This window comes from Pongo pygmaeus, chromosome 9 (genome assembly GCF_028885625.2).
Source record: "Pongo pygmaeus isolate AG05252 chromosome 9, NHGRI_mPonPyg2-v2.0_pri, whole genome shotgun sequence".
Taxonomy (NCBI): domain Eukaryota; kingdom Metazoa; phylum Chordata; class Mammalia; order Primates; family Hominidae; genus Pongo; species Pongo pygmaeus.
In genome coordinates, this window is record NC_072382.2 from 113,000,856 (window position 1) to 113,026,994 (window position 26,139).

General features: G+C 42.6%; 1 protein-coding gene across 3 annotated transcripts; it reads left to right on the forward strand.

Annotated features, from left to right (window-relative positions):
* Nucleotides 1–8,859: 8,859 nt before the first annotated feature.
* On the forward strand, nucleotides 8,860–18,699 carry POU2AF3 (POU class 2 homeobox associating factor 3). Of its 3 annotated transcripts, none has more exons than XM_054440792.2 (5): nucleotides 8,860–10,033; nucleotides 10,488–10,582; nucleotides 14,890–14,944; nucleotides 16,357–16,586; nucleotides 18,033–18,691. In XM_054440792.2, the coding sequence occupies exons 1-5, from the start codon at nucleotides 10,009–10,011 to the stop codon at nucleotides 18,399–18,401; spliced, it is 774 nt and encodes a 257-aa protein (XP_054296767.1). In that variant the 5' UTR covers nucleotides 8,860–10,008; the 3' UTR covers nucleotides 18,402–18,691. The 3 variants fall into 3 exon arrangements, with proteins under 3 accessions (XP_054296767.1, XP_054296766.1, XP_054296768.1); XM_054440791.2 differs by having other exon boundaries at nucleotides 9,531–9,980; nucleotides 18,033–18,699; XM_054440793.2 differs by lacking the exon at nucleotides 14,890–14,944 and having other exon boundaries at nucleotides 9,919–10,582; nucleotides 18,033–18,697.
* The last annotated feature ends 7,440 nt before the right edge of the window (nucleotides 18,700–26,139 follow it).

The window sequence follows — 26,139 nt, forward strand, 5'->3', positions numbered from 1 at the left end:
CAAAATTATGACAGGAAAATTAATTCTATTTCCTTATCCCATCCCATTTTTCTTTCAAGTACTCTCTGTTTTCTTTCCTTTCTTTTTTTTTTTTTTTTTTTTTTTTTTGAGACAGTCACCCAGGCTGGAGGGTGGAGGGCAGTGACACAATCTCAGCTCACTGCAACCTCCGCCTCCCAGGTCCAAGCGATTCTCCTGCTTCAGCCACCTGAACAGCTGGGATTACAAGCATGCACCACCACACCCAGCTAATTTTTGTATTTTTAGTACAAATGGGGTTTCGCCATGTTGGCCAGGCTGGTCTGGAACTCCTGGCCTCAAGTGATCCACCTATGTTGGCCTCCCAAAGTGCCGGGATTACAGGCATGAGCCACCGCACCCAGCCAATTTTCTACAACATGTGGGGACTAACTGCACCTTTTCATAACAATGTACCATACCAACATACAAAAATAGGTGCATTCTTCTCTCCCTCACCTTCCTTAAACCTGCTATTCACTGACTTACAACTTTCCTGAGAAAGTCAGAGAAAATTAAAGAGCTCCGTTTCAACACTCCATCTCTTTCAGGTCTTGTAAGGACACAGGATATATTTAAGGCTTAATCAGAGATGGTATGTCAAGTTCAAGCCACTAAAGAAAGCTGACTAGATGATAATGCCAAAAAGAAATCGAGCACAATTTGCCCATGCAAAAGCTGCAATATAGACAATCATGCCGTGAAACACATGCAGTATGTAGTTGAAGGCATTTGCATTCCTCTTACAATATTATACAAACCCCAAAAAAGGGAGAGAAGAAAACTACATCTTTACCTCATTTATTTAATAAATGATTTCAAATGATCATTATGACTTGCTATAGCTCAGTTAATAATACAATTTCATGGTACTATTGGGGTAGGAGGAGAAGACAGAAGCACTCTAAAAGAAATTGCACAAAGGGAAAATAATTACTAATGCCAATAGTAAAATATACATTGACATACATACATACATATATACATACGTACACACATGTATAAAAATATTATAGTATCTTTGTGATCAGTTTTTCAATAGTTAATCTAAATATCTAAATAGTATAGTCATAAGGAATAAAACATCAGTTATATTTAAAGTACCAAAATAATGACTGATGTCTAAAGTTTAAGTCACATTACATTACAGTGATTCTACGAACCACACACCAAAATGATACTCTTTACTTAAGGCTCCATCACTGGGTTCTGTCTACAGTATCCTCTCTATGCAAAACAATATTACACTGTTCATCTCACACACCATAGACTCTAGAGAGGTTAAGTGCAAAATCACACATTCTAGACAAAGAGTGGTTCTCCAGCTAAAGAGACTCATGGGGAGGACTCATAAATGGCTTACCTCTGTCTCCCAGCACCTGGCCCGAGGCCCAGAACATTGTAGATGCTCAGTAAATTTTTGTTAGATTGAACTAAAATTATACCATAAAGATGAGTAACTTTTTAGCCCTTGGTTCTATGGGTGACAGCTCTCTGAAACCAGTATCTGAGAGGATTCTCACCATGTTTAGTATCTAAAATTAGCCATACTCTTTCCAAATTCAGACAGTAGGTGGATATTGGGCTTTAGTGGTAATATATTTAAGATGACTGGTTTAGTCTTTTTAGATACCTTTATGAAGTAAAATTACTGAACCTTTGAAATAGCACAGAAAAATGTTGATATATTCATTTAGTATGTACATGTACTATGATTTGTTGCTAAGAAATCTTATAAATAAAAGTTATTTAATGTTTGATCATTATCTCTGGTGTGACTAAAACAAGTATGATAAATAAATCAGGAACAAAAATCCTCAAAGGTCAAGCTAAATAAACATTAAAATCTTCTATAGTTATTTGCAAATTATGACACTATATTGTATTTGATTTTTGATATGGAAGTATCCTCTGACCAGGTGTGGCAGTTCACAACGCCTGTAATCCCAGCACTTTGGGAGGCCGAGGCGGGAGGATTGCTCAAGCCCAGGAGGTCAAGGTTGCAGTGAACCATCATTGCACCACTGCACTCCAGCCTGGGAGACAGAATGAGACCCTGTCTCAAAAAAGAAAAAAAAAGTATCCTCTAATTATAATCTCTGATAAATAACATACGTGCATTTGTAATATGCAATGTCATTGTTAGTACAATTAAAAAAAAAGAACAGTAAAAAATGTTAGAAGTTCCAAGAGGAATAAAATGTGGACCAAACATACAGTATCTAGGAATTAGCTCTTTTGGATTAGGAAAATTGATAGATATACCTGCTAAACTTCCCCCTAAGAAAATATCTTAACAGGAATAAGCATGGGCAAGGACTTCACGTCTAAAACACCAAAAGCAATGGCAACAAAAGCCAAAATTGACAAATGGGATCTAATTAAACTAAAGAGCTTCTGCACAGCAAAAGAAACTACCATCAGAGTGAACAGGCAACCTACAGAATGGGAGAAAATTTTTGCAATCTACTCATCTGACAAAAGGATAGTATCCAGAATCTACAAAGAACTCCAACAAATTTACAGGAAAAAAACAAACAACCCCATCAACAAGTGGGCAAAGGATATGAACAGACACTTCTCAAAAGAAGACATTTATACAGCCAACAGACACATGAAAAAATGCTCATCATCACTGGCCATCAGAGAAATGCAAATCAAAACCACAATGAGATCCATCTCACACCAGTTAGAATGGCGATCATTAAAAAGTCAGGAAACAACAGGTGCTGGAGAGGATGTGGAGAAATAGGAACAGTTTTATGCTGTTAGTGGGACTGTAAACTGGTTCAACCATTGTGGAAGACAGTGTGGCGATTCCTCAAGGATCTAGAACTAGAAATACCATTTGACCCAGCCATCCCATTACTAGGTATATACACAAAGGATTATAAATCATGCTGCTATAAAGACACATGCACACGTATGTTTATTGCGGCACTATTCACAATAGCAAAGACTTGGAACCAACCCAAACATCCAACAATGATAGACTGGATTAAGAAAATGTGGCACATATACACCATGGAATACTATGCAGCCATAAAAAAGGATGAGTTCATGTCCTTTGTAGGGACATGGATGAAGCTGGAAACCATCATTCTCAGCAAACTATCTCAAGGACAAAAAACCAAACACCGCATGTTCTCACTCATAGGTGGGAACTGAACAATGAGCACACTTGGACACAGAGTGGGGAACATCACACACCGGGGCCTGTCATGGGGCTGGGGGAGGGAGGAGGGTTAGCATTAGGAGATATACCTAATGTAAATGACGAGTTAATGGGTACAGCACACCAATATGTTGCATGTATACATACGTAACAAACCTGCACATTGTGCACATGTACCCAAGAACTTAAAGCATAATAATAAAAAAAAGAAAATATCTTAACAAGAATCATCCAAAAGTTTTAATGGTTTTAATAAGTTAATTTAATCATAAATGAAAGATCACTCAACTGTTTTATTTCTTAAGCTTGATAATATAGTCATAGATTTTCATCATGGTATTCTTTATATGTTTTTGTATGCCTTAAATGTTGCACAATAAAAACGTTTTAAGTAATAGGAGAGGAACTCTTCAAGCAGTGTACAGTGGTGTTTTTCTTAGTTAAAGGATGAATTACCAAATGCTTGCTCCCATGGAAGCCGCTTAAAGAAAAGTTAAAACTTTGAATATGTCTTATGGGAAGAGACTGACGTAGCACAAATCATTAAAAAACCTTCACCTAATTGTCTTCCTGGTCATTTTCATATGGACCAAATGTTCACTCTAGGGCCCAAAAAACATTCGTTTCCTACATGTATTCAATCTTCTGGAACTTGATATTTCCCACAAGGTTTGGTAACAGTGTCCCAAAGTCAAGGTGACAAAAGAACTTTGCATTAATAAAGACAATTTCAAGCTGTAGTCAAATTTGGAGGGAATAAACTATCCCTTTTCCTTATACTAAAAGTCTTTTAATATGCCTGTGCCTAAGTTGAATGAAATCTCCTACGTGGGGGAAGAAAACAATGCTCTGCGGTGTCATTTGCATACAAAAGACTGCCAAAATTTTTCAGTCAAAATATTCAGTTTAAAATTTTAAAAGGAAATCTATTCCATTCCCATCACTTTGGGTACAGACTGGGTATAAGAAGGTCAAGGTCAAATACAGGATTTCTGAGGTCAATGGCAAGGATAGCCAGAGATCTGAAAAACAGTGACATGTGAAGAACTAGAGAAACTGGATGAGGAGTCTCAAAAGGAGAAGGCTTGGGGTGGAGATGGGATGGGCATAACTTCTTTAGACTTAGTACTGGACCTGGTCAGAGTAGCTAATCAGTGTATGATTGTTGAATGAATGAATGAACCAATTAATGAACTAAACAAACTCACAATAGAAAAGCAGTAGTACAGAAGTAGGAGAAGAGAGAAATTGATAGCAGAAATCAAAGTTTACTAATTTTTGTACTCCTGGTACTTGATACCATGCCTAGTGCATAGTTGGTGCCCAAATACATGATTGGATTATAGCATAATCACTGGTCACTACATTTAAAGCAGTCCAATAGTGGAACAGGCTGCCTCACAAATAGTGAGCTCTCATTTCCTCTACACAGATTCTACTGTGACCCAGGATCTCAGCCAAGCAGTGGAGCTAGAGGCTGGACAGACACAAGCAGAGATTTTGGAAAAAGACTCTGAGTCCCTCTCAGCCCTTCAAAGATCCCTTCCAACACCCAAACATCAAAAGCCATGTTATATTGCCAAGCAAGGATGCCTATGAACGCCTGTTGAAACCCCACAACAATTTTTTCAGCCATTTATTAAAACCCCAAAGAGACTATCAGGACTTCAGGGCAAACATCCTAGAGGTAGAAATGCCCCTAGCAAGAAGGAAGAGTTCTCAGTCTGAGAGGCACAAACTGTAATCAGTGTAATTAACAGCTTACCCTCACCTCTAGCCAGGCATTTCTTCAAGGTTCTAGTGTTTCCAGTCCTTACAGAACATTCTCAAGTCAGCAGGCTACACTGTCTTAGTGTCCTTGTACAAACTGATGGTAAAACAGATAGCACCCCAAAATATTTCCACATGCACAAACAACCTTGAAACGTGTGTTCGCATATCTTACAAGCAGGTATTTTTCCAATGCCACTCACAGCCTATTAGTGGGTCATTAAATTAACTTAGCGACTCCCAACCAACATATATTTTCCATAAATATAATGAAATGGCAAAGGTGGACTAGAATAGAAAATATCAGAGTGCCTCACATACGTAGGTATATGTTGTTTCATGAAAAGTTTGTTTTAGAAATATAAATGTTGCTATAGATACATGTGAACATGTAAAACAGATTTCTTATTGCAGGCTAAAGTCCAAAAAGTTTAAAAGCTTCTGGTAGAAAAGATCAGGAAGACAACATCAGTAGTTAAGAGCAAAGGCCAGGTGTGGTGGCTCATGCCTGTAATCCCAGCACTTTGGGAGGCCGAGGCAGGCAGATCATGAGGTCAAAAGATGGAGACCATCCTGGCCAACATGGTGAAACCTCCTCTCTACTAAAAATACAAAAACTAGCTGGGCGTGGTGGTGCATCCTGTAGTCCCAGCTACTCAGGAGGCTGAGGCAGGGGAATCACTTGAACCCAGGAGGCAGAGGTTGCAGTGAGCTCAGATCATGCCACTGCACTCCAGCCTGGGGACAGAGTGAGATTTCATCTCAAAAAAAAAAAAAAAAAAAAAAAAAACCCAGGGCTTTGGAGTTAGACCTATGAAAGTCTGAATCCTAATTCTGCTACTGATATGCTCGATGATCTTGGCATGCCACTTATTCCTCTGAGCCTGTTTCCTCACCTGTGGAATGTGAATGCTATACAATATAGCACCTGATGTCCAGTAAACAACAATGAGTCTCCTATGAAGCCTTCTCTGAGTCACCTATGAAGAACAGCCAATGCTGTGGGTACCTGGGATCTCAGGGTTGCTCTGGGTCTGATCAACCACTCAGATCTGTAAGGAGGATTTGCAGGATCCATTTAGAAAGATTCCTTCTTTACTTCCACAAGCATGGCATTTGGCTCTTAAATACCTGTGCTAGTGGTTTTGTAATTATAGAAACAACAAGAATCAAAACTCATTAATGTTGGGCTACAAACCAGAGGGAAGCTTCTTTCTCAAAACACGGCTCAGGCCTAGACAAATCTAGTTTTCTGAAATTGCTAGCCAGCAACAGCACTGAGATGGCCATTCCAGAAACAAGGCCAACACAGAAGCACCCACAAAGGCTTCTGGAAGTTGGGACAAAGAGATCCTTGCTGTCCTTACAGACCCCCTGACTTCCAAGGAGCTCCCCTCTCACCCAGCCTGGCCTGCCTTCTCCACAGGGTAGCTGATCGTCAACACCATCTTCAATGGTGTTGCCAAGAGCACTCAATGCTCCTGCCATTCCTGTCCATCTCCACATGAAAGGAGAGGTTAGGAAGGAGATGAAGCCTGAAAGCATTGGGAGGACACTCCAGCACAGGGGAACACAGAGACACGTGAAGCCAGGGAGAAAACCAGTAGTGCAAACAAGAAATGGAAGAAAGCAATAACAGGAAGAGAGACAAAGAAACACGGAAAGAAATAAACAAAAATGCAACAAAAAAGAAGGTTTTTAAAAGCAAATCAAAAAATAAGAGTACAACAAAAAGGAGGAGAGCAGCAAAGAAAAGAAGTAATGGAAGACGCTATGAGGACAAGAGACCATCCCTAGATTCCAAGCTGCTTGGTTCACTGTTCCTTCAGAGGGGGTGATGCCTAGGCACAGCGGGGAAGAAGGTATGCAGGGAGGGGAGGTGCTATCTCCACTCCCATTGTCCTTCCCCTCCTCAGGTCTGGTCCATCAGGGAAACCTAGGACACAGGCTCAGGGGCATTTGTAGAAAGAAGCTCCAGAAGCTGTCAGATTTCAATACATCCATCCTGCCCTCCACTGCCAGGTGCCACCTCAGGTGTTCCCAGGCCTGCTCCTCTCCCCCAGACATGTGGCTTCAGCTGCCAAGCAATTCCTATCAGTCTTGTCATTCTCAGTTGCCCTTTCCCTAAGCTCTGTGTGTCTCATTCTGTATTTGACACATGTGGGGGCACCCCAATCTTTTTCTAGAGGCCTTTGGGGCTAAATTACACTTTTTGCATTTCTGAGAACTCAGAGAACAAAGAGCAGAGGCCTAAAACCATGGCCTGGTCCTGAATCCTGGAAATATCTTGGTTATTTGCAAAAGGAACCCCACCGTGTCTGTCTGTCTTCTCTTGCTGTCCCCTTCTGTGGAGGGGGTGGGTGGCTATGAGAGGATTTGGCCTGGCACTCTCTCCCTCTGTGGACCATTCCTGTCTCCTCACCTTCCAAATCACATGGAAGAGGCACAGTAAGTACTCACAGAAGATGACCCAGTAGAATCCCAAGTCATTAGTGAGGGGCTTGGCCCTGGACCAAGGGGGAAGCCTGATCCCAAGTCCCTCCCCCTTCTCACCCCAGCGGGAGAAGGCTTGAACCTAAGTCCACGTCCTTTCAGTTAAAATGAGCAGGAGCCAAACTTGTCACTGTTTCCTAACATGTGCTCCTACAGCAAAAAGGCAGGGGTGGCTCTAGAGGGAGAAAAAGCAAAGAGGGCACTTCACAGTGCAGTAGTGAAACCCAGAGTCAGAAAGTCTCCAGAGGATGAGACATCCCCAGCTCTGTGGGCAGGAGCAAAGGGTCTTAATGGGCAGTCATTCTGAGCAGAAACCCCAGTGTCGGGCCCAGGAAGAGCGGGATGAAAGGGGGAGGGAAGCCCGCTGGTAGCCAGGCGGAGCCAGAAAAATAGGAGGTGCACAGCGAAGGCCTCTGCTAGGCCGCTGGCCTGCCACCTGGGCCCAGAGCGACTTCTTGCTGTGCCACACCCACTAGCTGCCATGTTCATTCCTCAAAACCTGAGATTTCCCCTCAAAACACAGATGGGGGATGCGGGAATCAGTCGGGCCAGCCAGTCTGGCTCTGGTGTTCATGGCCAGGGCAGCCTAAGTCACTCATGGCTCCCTAGCTGCCCTGAAGGCTGAAATACAGAGCATCTTTGAGGACATCTGCTCTGTCTGTGGGAAGGAGGACAAAATGCTCAAAATATAATAAAAGCAAGGGCCAGGATCCAAAGGGGTCTCACTCCCTGTTTCTCTGGACTCTCTGCGGGGTGCCTGTGTGCAGGATTTCTGCAGAAGATAGTCCATTTTGTTAAGCCTTTGAATATTCAAATTGAAAGTATCGCGCAATCATTGATTGTCAAATCATGGGTTTCTAGAGGTTTTAAATACTTGGCATGAGGGGGAAAAAACTCAATCCTATACCCGAAGGTATAAAACATTAATTCTGTTTGTCTCCTGTTCCAGGGACCTGGGTGCAGCCGGATGCTTTGTGAAACTTTAAAAATGTTGCATCTCTGCTTCTCTCCCTGCCCCAGGAGCCCTCCCAGGCGCTGAGTCCCTGCAGCTGCAGCATCCAGCCACCGACCCAGCTCCTGCTGACCACGATGTCGGGTAACTCGGCTGCTTCTCCTGGGGTCGGGTCAGGCGGGCCAGGGGCATTTCAATCCGGGTGTGTTTCCACGGCTTTTCCTGCATAGAACAGAGAGGCACAAAGTCAGGGCATGCGAGTAAGGGCCGGGGATCCGGAGAGGACGCGGGCCACGCTGTGGCCGCTCCCACTCAGCGCCTGTCCCGGAGGGCAGAGGCCTAGAGGCCGAGTTGGCAGCTCCGGACGTCCGCGTACCCCAGGCCCCCGCCCGCCCTCCCACGTATCCACTGTTGTGTCCTGGGACACGCGGCGCGGACCCTGCGCGCCCAGAAGTGGCGACGGGGGGAGCTAGAGGCTCACAGTGAGCCTGGGACGGGGGCAGAGCGCGCTGACTGCACTGAGCCGAGCTGTGGCGGTCCCTGCGCGGACCCCGAAGGGCGCCCGCTGCCCGCGGAGTCCGGAGCCGATCGAGGAACGGGGTGGTGGGGTTGCGGTAGGCTGGAGCGCGGAGAGGGCGCGGCGCCTGGGCCCTGCGGGCGGGGCACGGGATTCCCTGGGTCCGGGCTAGGAAGAGCGCAATCTCCTTTCCTGGGGAGACCCTAACTCCTGGAACCCGGCTTGAGGGGGATCCCTGCTGTCCAGCTGCGGTCCCCGCAGTGACCAGGCGAGGCGCTGGCATCCTGGCACTATCGCCAGGCGCCCAGGCTGAACGCGCGGCCACCCTCGGCCGCCGCACCCAGCGCGCTTCCCCGCGCGATTCCTGGACGCTCACTGCAGGGTAGTGGTCAGGGCCGGAGCCGCCCCGGACTCCTGCGGCCACCTCCACCTTGAAAGCTCGCCCGGCTCGGTTTGGCCTAACAGCCAGTCCGCAACCTACTCACTGCGGCTCTTCGGGGCCCGGGGCCGAGGCTGCCCCTGCTCCCAGCGCGCAGGAGTCCCTCCCAGCGAACCCCTCTTGCGCGCGCCCGCCACCTCCCGCGAGCCGGGGCAGTCCGACCGGGCCCCGCCAGCCCCGGGGCGGCCCCTACCGAAGGGCGGCCTCCCGGCGGAGTGCAGGGTCATCGGGAGCCCCGGACGGCTTTCCCCAGCTCGCGCTGCACGGACTCGCCCCGGAGCCTCAGTGCGCCTCGGAGAAACGCCTGCCCCAGAAAGGGAGGGGGTGGGGAGAGAGGAAGAAGGGGAGAGTAGGAGCGGGGGCGAAGGAGGGAGGAGGGCAAGATGGAGCGCGGAAAAGGCGGAGAAAAGGGGCGAGGGAGAGAGGGCAGAAGGCAAAGACAGAAGGGAGCGAGGGAGGGAGTTCCTCGGGCCTGGCCCGTTTCCTAGGGTCAGTCTGGCAGGTCCCTCGCCGGCCCAGGACTGGGCTGGCCAAACCTCACCGCTTGCTCCCGGGCTGGCTTCCAGACCAAGGGCACGCAGAGGTCGGAGCCTGTCCAGAAGCCACACCTGGCCAGGTGGAGAACGAAGGGACTCGGGACTTCCATGCCAGTGGGAACATCACAGTGGGGTGGGCTACGTCAGCGGCCATAATCAGAGAAAGCCCCCTGACCCAGGCCTGGCCCCTCGCCAGGTCCATAATACCCTCTCTCAGCTGTCTGGGTCCGAAAGCCAAGGTTCCCCCCACCTAACCAGAGTGGTGGGCTCCACTGCACTGGTCTCCACATTCCAGAGCAGAAAAACCCGTTTGCTATTGGCCTAGGACTGAGGCCCAGCCAGGGGTGGATGGCCCCACAAATTTCCACGGATTCTTTTCCTACTGGGGCCCTGAAACCTGCTCAGCCACTCTTCATTCTTTCAAGTTTGAAATGTTTGGGTTTTTACCATCCTTTGATATTTTCTGTGTGTGTTCTCCGAACTTAGAAACTTGGCTTTGGGTGCCATAGCCTATAAAAGGGGCCCCCACTCTGCACCCTGGCACCCAGACCTTGGACTCGACCACTGACTCAGTTGCCTTTCTCCAGAAAAACCGAAAGTGTATCAAGGTGTCCGAGTGAAGGTCACAGTGAAGGAGCTGCTGCAGCAAAGACGGGCACACCAGGCGGCCTCCGGGGGAACCGTAAGCATAAGCCCTTCCCTCACTCCCCAGCCCATCCCAGGCCTCTTTCAACCCTGTGTCTACAAGGTGTGGAGGCCACTCAAGGCCCCACGCACTCACCATCCCCAGACCTGGCCTTCCTCTGCTGTTCCTATGACTTCTGTACCCAGCTGCATCCCAATCGGGAAGCTACAGAGGACAGCTGGGGCATGTTGTGGGGCTCAGGATTTGGGGGAGCCCATCCGTCCCCCATGGGTGAAAGTAAAGTATAAAAAGTGCGTTGGTCCTCTGCAAGGGGAGGAGCGGCCAGCCGGTAAGTAGACATGGTTTTGTTAGGAAGACAGTGTATGTATGTACAGCCCTTGCAGACCCATAGAAAATCTCTCCCAGAAATTCACCTCATTTTAGGGGCCCCTTCCAGGATAGCATCTGTGTGGAACATCCTCCCTTCCCTCCTCATTCTTCTGGAACTCACCCTCTGAGATCATTTGTGTGTAAATCATCAGTTACCTAACGTATCTAGCAGAAAAGGGCCCTGTCTCTGCAGAAAAGACAGCTGGAGTACAGGACCACTTCCTTAAAATGTATCAACACCTTAAGCAGTTTCAGGTTATTACAAAATTGAACTGAGTAGTCATAAGGGTAGACCCCTGACACTTTATACACCTTCCTACGGTGAGTACTGCCAAAGGCACTCAGGGCAGCAGCAGAACCAAATAAACTAGGTGGGGTTATTGCCCAAGAGAGGGCAGCTCATCCCTAAAAAGCCTCGATCATACAATTGCTTGGGGGTTGGTTTGGGTGTGAACATAGGATCTGACAGCTGGGGCTCATATTGCCTATGTTAGGATTGGTCCTTCTCCAGCCCATTGGCATCTGCCCCACAACAGTTTTTGTGCCTGATGCTGTTCATGTGCAATGCATGACTTCATGAAATAGGCCTTTGACAGTGGCACTTCATGAAATGGGAGGGGACAAATGATGTAGGGGAGGCAAACACAGCTTCCAGAACCAGATGGACTGGGCTCAGGTCTCAGCTCCTCCATGGTGTGTATCCTCAATCAAATTACCCAATTTCTCTTGCCTCTGTTTATTCGTCTTCAAATTGGGGATGATAGGATTTTGTGAGGGTTAATCGAGTTATTGCATACAAAGCCCTTAGAAGAATGCTTTCCACATAGTGAGTGCTCAATAAATGTTAGTTGTCATTATTTGAGAAATAATAATAATTTGGGGAAAGCAACTAATATTCCAACCAAGGATTGAAAGCCAGCTATTTGGTAATGTTCGTTCACACCCTTTGCTCAGAGTTTAGAGTTCAGATGTGAGCCAGCTGCAATTTGGCATATACAGCACATGCAGCTGGAAAAGTTAGGACCTCCATGTGCAGAATTTCAGGTAACACATTAACACTCCCTTACGTTTCTAGAGGACTTCACAGTGGTTCTTCTTTTAAAGCACTTTTGCACAGCCACTATTTCATTTAGTTTTTATAACAACCAGCAGAGGTAAGTAGATCAGAGATCTGTACCTCGATTACAGGCAAAATTCAAAACCTTGAAGTTGCTCATGGCAACGCTAAAAGTAGGACTAAGGTCTTATTCTTAGTGTAATATAAAAACCCTTCCGTTGGCTCTTTATTCTCTACGTTCATCATTCTGCAGATCTGACCATACTAAGCAGGAGTCTGATAGCCTCAACCCCTTCAGTTCAGAGATGGTTATATAATTAATAAAACCAGGTACAAGGGAACTAGAAAATGCTTCTGGAGAAAAACATCATCAAGACTTTCATAATAAAATGTAATGTTTCCTTAAGGAGCTTTGGTACTTGCTAGAGTTCTGCTCAGCTGCACCTGGAGAGCCCCAAGTGAATGTGGCACTTCTGTTGCTGCTGGGCCCTTACAGATCGGTCTGGCCACTGTTCCCTTCTTAGCTTGGTACATGAGCTAAAGCGAGGGTAAGACACTTCATTTGTGTATCTGACCAGTTTCTGTTCCCTAGAGTAGTTTGACTTATTTAAATTTTTCTGAATTCCCTCCTGAGAAATAAAGCAGGACTTCTGAACCAGTGTCTTATAGGAACAGGCAGAGTAAAGCCTGCTCTACTTTGCTTCCCAGAAGACTGCATCAGCCCATGCCCTCGAAAGCAAGCAGGTGTAACACGCATATAATTTAATTACAAGAGCCAGATGTAAAATCCCTCACTGGAAGCCATCGGATGGATCTGGGATTTTAAGGAAGCTGTGAGAGCGTACTTAGTAGGCAAGGGTAGCATACACCGGGGATGATGTATGCCTGCTTCTTAGTGTAGACCTTTCTGGTATAACAGAGATGAACCCCAGGTTTTCATTTGTTGAAGGATGCCTCTGGGAAACTTTAAGCCAAGGAGAGGGTTAATTGTATCAAATACTACAAAGCGGCAAGAAATCTATCTTAATTTGTTATAAAGTCAGAGTAGTATCCACAATTTGAAATTTTAAGAAGGCAATCATGAATGGAAGTTGCAGGTTGAGAGAGATATTCAGTAAAGAATTCAAATATTCTTCAAGCAGTGCCAGAAGAATCTGTGTGTATGCCGGATTGGAACACTTGATTTTAAAAAACTTATTTCAGCCAGATCAATTTGCAAACATGCGCATGCGCGTGCACACACAGACACACACACACACTTGCCTTTGGGGTAAAAGGAAACTTGAGTTAGTCGTTATCAAAAGATATCATTTACCTTTCTTTTTTTAAATCATTAATTTTTTAAACAGCCTTGATGTGTTTTTATAAATTGTAGACTGTGAATTTTTGTGCTGTTTGAAATCTAAGAGAGAGTTGCCTTTCTTTGTATTCTTGGAGCAAAGTAGAAAGTGAACCCATGACTAGAAAGATAATATCAAGTAGGATATTGTAAACACACCTCAGGGAGATAACATGGGGTGGAGGCAGACAAACAGGCCAATCCAGAGGAGGAATGGGGTTAAGGAAAGCTCTACAATGAGGCAGATTTTTTAATACCCTCTCCTTTCAAGTCCTTCAGCTCAAGCTGCAGCCAAATATTTGCATAAAGAGCTGGTAAAGATTCCAGCTTCCTGGTTCATGACATTACAGCATGGATCATTTTCAAAATTAATACTGCCTCCTGTTTCAGCAGTGGCTGCCTGCACAGCTCTCCCTGTGGCTCAGGGTATGGGAGTGAGTATGCCCTGTAACCTAAAAGAGGTGTGGTGAGCTCGGCTTCCCAGCACAGAATCACAGAGCAATATGGGTCCCTTTAAACTTTAAAGCCACCACCTGAAATTAAAAAAAAAAAAAAAAAAATCCTAAATTACTCAGTATAATTATCAATTCAACTGAAAAATGCAGGCTGCTTTACTTTAAATAGTTAAAAAGAGCAGTCTCATAAACTTTTAAGTATTTAAATACAGTAGTTTAAATAAAAGCAACTTTTATAGAAAATAGTACAAAACATACAAAGTACTAGAATAATTCCTGACCATTAACTAGAATGAAAGTAGGTTCCAACTCACGAACTACAGCTTTAAGAAAATATTTTCTATTTTAATATTTCATGTATACTAAGAACATGTGAATATTTTTAGCTACTCAGGATTAACAAAATTAAGAATTGTGTTCTTTGGGGAAACGAATCCCTAAGGCTAAGTAGCCAGATGGTATATGAAATTTTTGAGAAAAATAATTGACTAAGCCATAGATAGTTGAGATTAAATAAATGTTAGTCCTTAATAATTTTAAATCGAAAAGTTTAATAGGAAGACTTGCTGCATGTTCTCAAACTGTTACATTTTTGCCACATAAAATTATTGACATTAATTTTTTAGTCAAAATTAATCACTTTTAACATTTAAGTAGAAGAATCTGATATTAGGAAAAAAATTCCCCAAGCAAGCAAATATAAATATTGAATCTAGGTAAAACATAATATTGGTTGTATTTAAGAAGTCTGTTTTATGATTTGATTTCAGGTTTTCATTGTTCCAATGCAATTTTCCAGATTGAATCTTAAAAGGATTATAAACCTCAAGAGTCATTTTAAATTCTACACGGACTTAATACACCTACTGCAATTCTATGCATCTGTCTTTCAAATTCTATAAAATATTTGTTGACACTTTCCCTTTCACTTGTTTTGTACAATAGATTTTGTATAAAAATTTGTCAAACACTAAAAAAAAAAAAAGAAGGTAACTTTTTCTGAGAAGCAAGAATCTGGCTTACCTTCTAGCAGAAAGAAACATAGTCCTCATCAAAATGTCTTAGCTTTCCCTTTAGAGCTTTTCTTTCAGCCTGCTTCACGGTGATATTCTTGCTTTGACAGCGGTCCGGAGGCAGCAGCGTCCGCCTTTCAGACCCAGTTGCACCATCTTCTGCAGGTCAGTAGAGCCAGCATTACAGTTCCCTCAAACACTCTTTCAAAAGTCCATCTCGAAAGTCTTTCAGTCTTGATTCAGGGGTTAAGATAGGCACCACCATTTAATTGGAATCCAACCAATCAGAAGGTGAGAAAGGCATAGTCACTCCACATGCAAGCCCAGCAAGAAAACAAGCGCAAATGTTGTCTTCATTTCTGAACTCTCTACTCTCTGCTATATTGTCCCAAGAGTTTGTTCTTCACATTTATTCCAGTTCCTCATCGCCAAGTAACTAAACTGAACTACAAAATCAGAATTGTTCTCGGGAACTTATCTTTTTTTAGTGCACTGTTAGATGGAATACAGAACATCCTGAGGCACTCAAATAATGCCTTTGCTCTGTTCCTTTAGTTTCCAGCCGACAGGGGCTTCCCTCCCCTTCTCTCTTCCCAGAAAGCAGTTCAAACAAGTGTAGGTTTTCTCAGCCCAATAAGAATAACTCAATTACATAAACACTCCTACCTCTGCTACTCAACAGCTAAGAGTTTAAGGAGGTCATATATAAGGAAACCTCTGCCTATGGCCGCTCCCCACTAAATGTGTCACTGTAGCTTCACCTTAAAGGAACTTGAGACCTCAAGAAGAACCCAGTGTCCTTTAGTCCCTTTGATGAGCACACTCTAATCCTCTCTTCTTCCAGCATTTACAGATAATTATCACAAATCTTGGGCCTATTAATAATAAAATGGAAAAGGAGTAATGTTTGCTGATTATTTTTGTTTGATGTTTAACAACTTACTTTGATCACATTATGATGTTAACATGTTCACTGAGAAAACATTTTTGCTTTATGTACTTCTGAGCCAATAGTGCTAATTGGTACTCTATGTTCCTGGTTTCCATGATTATCATTTGCATTCTCATTTAAATCACTTCTCAAAATTCTCTCCTCCAAACTTAAGTTACTGAGTAAGAGTGAAAAGTTCGGAAAAGCAATCACCCTAAGTCAAGAGAATTATTTCCCGTAGCATCAGAAGTTTTCTCAAAGCCTCAACAACTTTGTCAGTTACTTCTGAGAGGTTTACGTGAACTGCCGGTAGGGGCTGGACATCCATGGTTTTATAGCCCAAGAAACGGGAAGCTTGAGCCATTATTTGACTGTGACACTTGGACACAAATTGGGTCACCATCCTTTTATTTTTGCCCTCACCAGTTTTACAGCCAGTTTCCACATTATTAACCATGTTCCTTTCCCTGGAGCTTGAATTAGCTAGGACAACTAAAAAGTCAAAATTGCATTCCCGTTTACTTTTCTGGACTTGTTAAGCCCCCTTTCCCCCTAGACATAGTAAATATTCTGAGTATAGATCTCCATTCAAATCTGTGTTTTGCAATTTTTATGCAAAAACCTGCCTTTTTCCTTTCTCCTCTAGGACTGTATTTTGAGCCTGAACCAATTTCTTCCACGCCCAATTATTTTCAACGGGGAGAATTTTCCAGTTGTGTTTCATGTGAAGAAAACTCAAGCTGCCTCGACCAGATCTTTGATTCCTACCTTCAGACAGAGATGCACCCGGAGCCTTTGCTCAATTCCACACGAAGTGCTCCACACCATTTCCCAGACAGCTTCCAGGCCACCCCTTTCTGCTTTAACCAGAGCCTGGTAATTTATCTCAGTTCTTTATACACCTGATTGTCGCTAACTATGGGGTAATAGTGTTTTGTGAGTTTGCACCATCCCGTGGGAAATCACACAAAAACTATCAGCAAGGAAATCATCCAAGGAAACAATCAGAGAAGAATTTAAAAGTCAATGTATAGAAGTAGCCACACACTGCAGGGCATAAACCTTTGGATACACACGTAATTTAGATTTCCCAAGATTTAGATTTTTAGGCCACCAAGTAAGTTGGTGGATAGCAATAAAAAGAGGTTCCTGGCAATATTCATTTAATGTTTTTTAAACTGTAAAGTCAAGACACCTACTAATTTGAAGTTAGTGGTTTAAACAATGGCTCTTGGATTTTTTGATGGAATTTTGAGTTCTTGGAAATGGAATTCAGGCTGCGTATATATGGTAACAAACTTCATTTCGTTAGGGGGAGGTTTTGCTTTGTTTTGTCATTGAACTGGCTCTACTAACTGATAGTTTTAGTCTGCTGTAAGCACAATAACTCATTTGGGTCTGAGATGGTTAGTAAAAATGAAGCCATAATCCTTGAAAAAAAATAAATTTGTTGTTCTCAGTGGATCTCAAAGGTTTGAAAATGTGTTATCCTTCAAAATGAAGTAAGGTTTCTATTAGTGGAAACTAGTTATTTCAGTTGTCTTTTAGAGACTCACAGGTTTGTTTTGTAAACCTTAAATTGTAAGGTTTTCTTTTTTAAGGAGTGTAAATACTTTTTGCTTTTGGATTGTCAAAAGTCTGTGTGGGCATCAGACTAAATTTTAGAAGGGGTAGGAAATTAACTCTGCAGAATATGCACATTGTCACGGGGAAAATATGGGGCCACAGTGATCCAGTTCCTTCCCAGCCTCCAAGTTAGGTTTATCAGTAACAATTGTAGACTTGCTTAAGAGAAAACAGACAGTAGCTCTCACTCCAAGGAACAAGACTTTAGTGGCGGGACAGATAGTGACTCATCTTGGCATATGCCAGGGATACTCCGAGATCCTTGAGGATCCAAGTTATGCCTTTGCATGATCACCTGATTCTCCATGGTGAGGGTGTGGAGAAACATCCAGGGTGCCACCTACAGCTTAGATTGTGGCATACAGCAGGATTTGATGTGCAGGTGACTTGAAGCACAATGGGATTTTGTGGTTTCAGAACAGAGCACTCTTCTAAAGTAGGATTATAACAAAGGAAGCCAGTGAAGCAAGGCAATTTATTGTTGGGAAAGAAATAGGTAACTATAGATTGTGGTATCATGAAATCATGTAGTCAGCAAATAAAATTACTTCTGCAGACTTGGGTTGAGTGTTGTTTGGTTTGGGTTGGTTTTCTACCCCTCATTTTCTAACTCTGCATTGGTAAACCCACGCTATTCAGTTCTTTTGATCCTGTCTAAGTTATTAAGCTCTTTGTTTCTTGGTTGTCATTCTCTAGATCCCGGGATCACCTTCAAATTCCTCCATTCTCTCTGGATCCTTAGACTACAGTTACTCACCAGTTCAGCTGCCTTCATATGCTCCAGAGAATTACAATTCCCCTGCTTCTCTGGACACCAGAGCCTGTGGCTACCCCCCAGAAGACCATTCCTACCATCACTTGTCCTCACACGCCCAGTACAGCTGCTTCTCCTCGGCCACCACCTCCATCTGCTACTGCGCATCGTGTGAGGCAGAGGACTTGGATGCTCTCCAGGCAGCAGAGTACTTCTATCCGAGCACAGACTGTGTGGACTTTGCCCCCTCAGCAGCTGCCACCAGTGATTTCTATAAGAGGGAAACAAACTGTGACATCTGCTATAGTTAATAGAAATTACAGTAATTCAGAACATGGCATGGGTATATGTATTTTTCTACCACGTCTAGATGACACTGCAAAATATGCAACTTGGTAACACAATACCCCAAGCACAGTTTACATGTCACTATTTCCAATTTTCTGATGCTAGGCATTCATATGAAGTACTCAGACCCGGTCATAGTGCCACTCCTACTTTGTATGCTCATAGTTTAAATTTTTGTAGGAAACTTTCAATTGTTTTACTTTTTGTGTAACGAACAAATGCTCTCTCCTTTTTTACTAATAAATAATTTTGTATTACTAACTGTTGGATTTTTTTAATTTCCAGTAGTCGTTTTTAATTGATTTGAACATTATCCATTAATTCTGGAAATTGCTAATTACTCTCAAGTGGTTTAATCTTATGGATTCATGAATTTAAAATTATTTTTATTTGGGCCAGGCGAAGTGGCTCACACCTGTAATCCCAACACTTTGGGAGGCTAAAGCGAGAGGGTCACCTGAGATCAGGAGTTCGAGACCAGCCTAGCAACATGGAGAAATCCTGTCTCTACTAAAAATACAAAAAAAAAAAAATTCGCCGGGCGTGGTGGTGCATTCCTGTAATCCCAGCTACTCAGGAGGCTGAAACAGGAGAATCACTTGAACCCAGGAGGTGGAGGTTGCAGTGAGCCGAGATCGCACCACTTCACTCCAGACTGGGCGACAGAGCAAGACTCCGTGTGTGTGTGTGTGTGTGTGTGTGTGTATATATATATATACACATATACATATATATACACATATATATACACATATACATATATATACACATATATATACATATATATATACATATGTTCATTTAAAATGCAGTGAGATACCTTGGCTTCCATGGGATGGAGGGTAGGCACAGCTAGGATGTTGGAAAAGGGAAACCTTGCCTCACCTCCAGATGAGGGGGTACATCTTAGAGCAACATCAAGAAAATGCATTTATGAACCATTAGTTTCTCTTATCTAACATTAGTCAATGAAGTGTTAGGATGACCAAAAAGCACATGTTGCCTACAGCTATGTTAGCCTGTAGATCATTCTTTTTCCTTTCCAAGGCATTGCTTTGGAAACTTTATGAGCAAATAGTTGATCTTTTCCTTGAGAGCTGCCATAGAGTTAATGCAGCCGAAAGTTTTGAAGTCATTATTTTCTATTTCTGAATTTTTGGCTTTAGGTTCTTAAATATACATCACTCATGTTTACACGTTGATTTATAGGAGTGACTATGTTGTTTACACTTGAATTTTAGAGTTTACTTCCTCTGATTAATCTATTTGAAGAAGCCCAGCTGCCTTTCAAGGTAAAGAGGAGTTATTTAATCTACCTATGTGGGACTAGACTGTTGAATCTTGTTTGCTGAAGGCATTAAGGCACAGGACTTAATCTCTGAAGTGAAGTCTGAAGAGCCTTTGCCATGTCTCAAGTGCCAGTACAATGGCAGCAATACTGGTACCTTCAGCATTGGCCACAGGTACCATTTTCTGAGCACATCCTATGTGCCAGAATTATGTAAGAGTATTCTCACTCATTATCTAATTTAATCTTCACAACACTGACAGCAAAATGAGGAGTCTGAGGCTCTGGGAAGTTAGTTCACCTGTCCAGTGTCACCCAGCCTGTAGGCACCCAAGCTTGGGTCGGAAAGATAGCAAAGCCCTGTTCCTTCCTCTCCAGGGCTGAGAAGTTTGAGCCACCATTCGTGAAAGACCATTCAGGAACCCATGGCATCATTAAATGCCAACTTCCTCATATACACAAAGGTGTGTCCCAAAAACAATTGAGTCAGACCTCGCCAAAAGGCCGGATTGTCCATAGGACACAGAGATGCCAGGCACAAGAGCTACCAGATTATAGGTCCTACACTCTGGGGACTCAGGAAGAAACTGACTCACCGCCACTTCAGTGGGTTTCTTCCTACCAGGAGACAAATATGCTTTGGAAATGTCACCATCTGACCGCCCTCCCTGGGGACTCAACTAAGGCTTGGGCAAATAGAACAAGTTGCAGCCTGCCTCATGGGATAATCGTGCCAGGGAAACACAGCAATTGCTGCCTTTCTGAGATGCCAGTAAAACTAGATTTTTAATGGCTTGAAACTAACCTCTTGTCAGCAACTATCTATTCACACAGACCAAAGACCCTTCATACTGTCCACCCACCACCTCACCCCCAGCAGGTGTTCCCAAGATATACAGAGCAGAGAATCCAAAGCTGTCCAGTGATTGGCACCAATATACCCCTTTTCTAGATGCCATTCTTTTTTTTATTCCCCATGTCAGTCCTCTGGCATCTGAATCAATTCTCTTGCAGCTTAAACGGAGAGCATTTTTCTACCTCCTTAGGACTTACTCTTTCCTCGCACGCTCCTAGTTTTTCCCTAAATCTAGTGCAGAAAAGGATTCATAGAGGAATGTGAGACAAGGGCAAGCACAGCTCCTGTGCATTATGATGCGTAACTCCACCTTAAAACCGTCATTAAGAACTTGCTAGAAATTTGGGCCAATGGGTCACTTGGTGCATTCCTAAGTGGGTGGACACTGCCCACTCAGTCTCTCAGCTGCTGCAGCTCACACAGAACAGCTCAGGAGCCCTGTAGCCTCAGGCAGCACATCCATCAGCAGCACGTCTCATCAATATATACTGTGGCATCTGATAAAACCCAGGTGCTTACACCTCTGTGTGAGAAAGAGCAATTCAATAAATCCAAGGTGGGGCCCAGGCATCTGCATGTTCTAAATGTACCTAAGTTGATACTTTTTGTTTTTTTGTTTGTTTTGTGTAAATGTGTGTGTGTGTGTGTGTGTGTGTGTGTATGATGGAGTCTCACTCGGTCACCCAGGCTGGAGTGCAGTGGCCCAATCTCAGCTCACTGCAACCTCCACCTCCTGGGTTGAAGCAATTCTCCTGCTTCAGCCTTCCCAGTAACTGGGATTACAGGTGCACGCCACCACACCTGGCTAATTTTTGTATTTTTAGTAGAGGCAGGGTTTCACCATGTTGGCCAGGCTGGTCTCGAACTCCCAACCTCAGGTGATCCACCTGCCTCGGCCTCCCAAACTGCTGGAATTACAGACATGAGCCACTGTGCCTGGCCTAAATATACCTAAGTTGATTCTGATAGAGATGATCTTCTGTTTACCCTTGAAAAACACTGACATAGTCAATGTCCAAATTGTTTACTTGAAGGACCAGCAGCACAATAATAATACCTTTCATGGATTAAGCTCTTTCTATGGGCTGGTGCTGTGCAGATTATCTCACTTAATCCTAAAAAAAAATCACACAAGATATATGTTATTATTGTCCTCATTTTTATAGATGATGAAGCTGGAAGTTTGGAGAGATATGATAACTTGCCCAATGTCACAGCACTGATATACCAGGAAAAGAGTTCTCCAACACAGGTGATCCGACGTTACTGTCTGAATTTCCAATAGCCTCAGTATACTTTCCATGGATTATGCACGGAAGAATAATCTTCTCTGGAATTTTATCTTTTGCCTTAAATGTCACAAGTATATCTACAGCCAGTTCCTCATACCACAAATGCATTTGATAACATTATAAATGGAAGTTTACATGAAGGAATATATTTTGTTATTCAGAACCATTATGGAAATCAATAATCCAAAATGTGAATTTAGTGCTTGCTGTATGCAAGACTGATTACATGTTACATGCCTTCAAAATGCAAAGCCAAAGGTTAAAAGGGGATGTGATTTTTAAAATTTAAAATTATGAGGATTTCGGGCAGGATGGGCATGGACTGATTTTAAAATTCTTAGAAAACTTTAGTTAGGAGTCAACTCTTGAAGCTCAAGAGAGAGGAGACAAAGCTGAAGGTAGTAAACATTCGGAAACTATTATCTCAAGAAATTGCCAGAGCATGACATCTTGGCAGCTGGCCTAAACCAGCAGGTGAACACTTGGGAGCAAGCTATAGACAGATAAGGATAACTGAAATGATGGAGTCAGGGAGGGGAGGCTACCCATGGATAAAAAATGTTTTTAAAAATCACTCTTTACTCTAGAAAGATGAAGGCTGAAAAGGGTTAGGATCAAAGCCAGTGAAATTGTGAATAATTAGACGAAAGTAAACATGAACTTACCATTCTTTCCAAATCGTCACAACCTACATAACTAACCGCATAACAACTCACTGGTGAGGCTTTTCTGAGAAGCCCCCCTCATGGCTCCCTCCTCCTCCTACAGGTGACAGTATGGAGATGCCCTGCTAATAGCATTATTTGGTCAATGGGGTATCTCAGAGCCCTGGGGGCTAGATTTCAGGGTGGCCAGAAGGTGGCCATCCAGGGCCAGGTGGCTCTGTGCTTTAAGGCAGAGTAATTGACCTCATTTTTTATGCTTCTATAGGCCTCTGGGAAAGATGTAGAGGCTGGAAGATGAACAAACCTGAGACAACACAGCTTTGCAGGCAATAAAGCACCAGACTCAGTGAAGACAGGAACCTGTGTCCATTAGGTCATACTTGAGAAAAGTTTCTTTTGCTTAATATGGATAGAGAGCATACAGTTGTTATTTGAGAAATATGGAAGCATGTGTGTGTGTATGTGTGTGCGTGTGATCTTTTCCAGTCTTTTTCAGACAAACAAATGCTGAGAGAATTCGCCACTACCAAACCAGCACTACAAGAACTGCTAAAAGGAGTTCTAAATCTTGAAACAAATCTTGGAAACACACCAAAACAGAACATCTTTAAAGCATAAATCTCACAGGACCTATAAAACAAAAATACAATTAAAAAAATCAAGGTATACAGGCAACAAAATCACAATAAATGGGATGGTACTTCACATCTCAATACTAACATTGAATGTAAATGGCCTAAATGCTCCACTTAAAAGATACAGAATTACAGAATGGATAAGAATTCACCAACTATCTGCTGCCTTCAGGAGACTCAACTAACACATAAGAACTCACATAAACTTAAGGAAAAGGGGTGAAAAAAACATTCCATGCAAATAGACACCAAAAGTGAGCAGGAGTAGCTATTCTTATAACAGACAAAACAAATTTTAAAGCAACAGTAGCTAAAAAAAAAGATGAAGAGGGACATTATATAAAGAAAACAGATCTTGTCCAACAGGAAAATATCACAATCCTAAATATATATACACCTAACAGTGGAGCTCCCAAATTTATAAAACAATTACTAATAGACCTAAGAAATGAGATAGACAGCAACACAATAATAGTGGCAGTTCAATACTCCACTTACAGCACTAGATAGGTCATCAAGACAGAAAGTCAACAAAGCAACAATGGATTTAAACTATACCCTGAAAGAAATGGACTTAACAGATATTTACAGAACATTCTACCCAACAACTGCATAATATACATTCTATTCAACAGTGAGCAGAACTTTCTCTAAGATAGACCATATGATAGGCCACAAAACAAGCCTCAATAAATTTTTTTCTTTTTTTTAGTTTTTTTAATTATACTTTAAGTTCTAGGGTACATATGCACAATGTGCAGGTTTGTTACGTATGAATACATGCGCCATGTTGGTGTGCTGCACCCATTAACTCGTCATTTACATTAGGTGTATCTCCTAATGCTATCCCTCCCCCCTCCCCCCACCCCATGACAGGCCCTGGTGTGTGATGTTCCCCTTCCTGTGTCCATGTGTTCTCATTGTTCAATTCCCACCTATGAGTGAGAACATGCAGTGTTTGGCTTTTTGACCTTGCGATAGTTTGCTGAGAATGATGGTTTCCAGCTTCATCCATGTCCCTACAAAGGACATGAACTCATTATTTTTATGGCTGCATAGTATTCCATGGTGTATATGTGCCACATTTTCTTAATCCAGTCTATCATTGTTGGACATTTGGGTTGGTTCCAAGTCTTTTCTATTGTGAGTAGTGCCGCAATAAATTTAAGAAAATTTAAATTATATCAAGCATTCTCTCAGACCACAGTGGAATAAAACTGGAAATCAACTTCAAAAAGAACCTTCAAAACCATGCAAATCCATGGAAATTAAACAACCTGATCCTGAATGATTATCAGGTCAAAAATGAAATCGAGATGGAAATTTAAAAATTCTTTGAACTAAACAACAATAGTGACACAACCTATCAAAACCTCTGGGATACAGCAAAGGCAGTGCTAAGAGGAAAGTTCATAGCCCTAAACACCTATATCAAAAAGTCTGAGAGAGCACAAAAAATATAAGGTCACACCTCAAGGAAATAGAGAAACAAGAACAAATCAAACCCAAACCCAGCAGAAGAAAGAAAATAACCAAGATCAGAGCAGAACTAAATGAAATTGAAACAAAAAAAAATACAAAAGATAAATGAAACAAAAAGCTGGTTCTTTGAAAAGATAAATAAGATTAGTAGATCATTAGCAAGATTAACCAAGAAAAGAAGAGAGAAAATCTAAATAAGTTCAATTAGAAACGAAGCAGGAAATATTACAACCGACACCACAGAAATACAAAACATCATTCAAGGCTACTATGAACACCTTTATGTGCATAAACTAGAAAACCTAGAGGAGATAAATAAATTCCTGGAAATATACAGCCTTCCTAGCTTAAATCAGGAAGAATAAAATACCTTGAGCAGACCAATAGCAAGCAGCAAGATTGAAATGGAAATTTAAAAATTACCAACAAAAAAATGTCCAGGACCAGAAGGCTTCACAGCAGAATTCTACCAGACATTCAAAGAAGAATTGGGAGCAATCCTATTGACACTATTCCACAAGATAGAGAAAGAGGGAACATTCCCTAAATCATTCTGTGAAACCAGTATTGCCCTAATACCAAAACCAGCAAAGGACATAACCAAAGAAGAAAACTACAGACCAATATCCCTGATGAACACAGATGCTAAAATCTTTAACTAAATACTAGCTAACCGAATCTAACTACATATTGAAAAGATAATCCACCATGATCGAGTGGGTTTCATACCAGGGTTGCAGGGATGGTTTTAACATATGCAAGTCAATAAATGTGATACACCACATGAACAGAATCAACAACAAAAATCCCATGATTATCTCAGTAGATGCAGAAAAAGCATTTGACAAAATCCACCATTGTTTTATGACTAAAACTGTCAGCAAAATCAGCATACAAGGGATATACCTCAATGTAATAAAGGCCATCTATGACAAACCCACAGCCAACATAATACTGCATGGGGAAAACCTGAAAACATTCCCTCTGAGAACTAGAACAAGACAAGGATGCCCACTCTCATCACTCCTTTTCAACATAGTACTGGAAGTCCTGGCCAGAGCAATCAGACAAGAGAAAGAAATAAACGGCATCCAAATCAGTGAAGAGGAAGTCAAACTGTTGCTGTTTGTTGGTGATGTGATTGTTCACTTAGAAAACCCTAAAGACTCCTCCAGAAAGCTCCTAGAACTGATAAAAGTATTCAGCAAAGTTTCTGAATACAAAATTAATGTATACAAATCAGTAGCTCTTCTATACACCAACAGCGACCAAGCTGAGAATCAAATCAAGAACTCAATACCTTTTACAATAGCTGCAAAAATAAAATAAAATACTTAGAAATATACCTAACCAAGGAGGTGAAAGACCTCTGCAAGGAAAACTACAAAACGCTGTGGAAAGAAATCATAGATGACACAAACAAATGGAAACATCCCATGCTCATGGATGGGTAGAATCAATATTGTGAAAATGATCATACTGC

Excerpts from the sequence above, each read along its gene's own strand:
- POU2AF3 (XM_054440792.2), top strand. The coding sequence starts at position 10,009 with ATGCCAGTGGGAACATCACAGTGGG. Across the intron at positions 14,945-16,356 it reads AGTTGCACCATCTTCTGCAG|GACTGTATTTTGAGCCTGAA; the intron begins GTCAGTAGAGCC and ends TTTCTCCTCTAG. Across the intron at positions 16,587-18,032 it reads TCTGCTTTAACCAGAGCCTG|ATCCCGGGATCACCTTCAAA; the intron begins GTAATTTATCTC and ends GTCATTCTCTAG.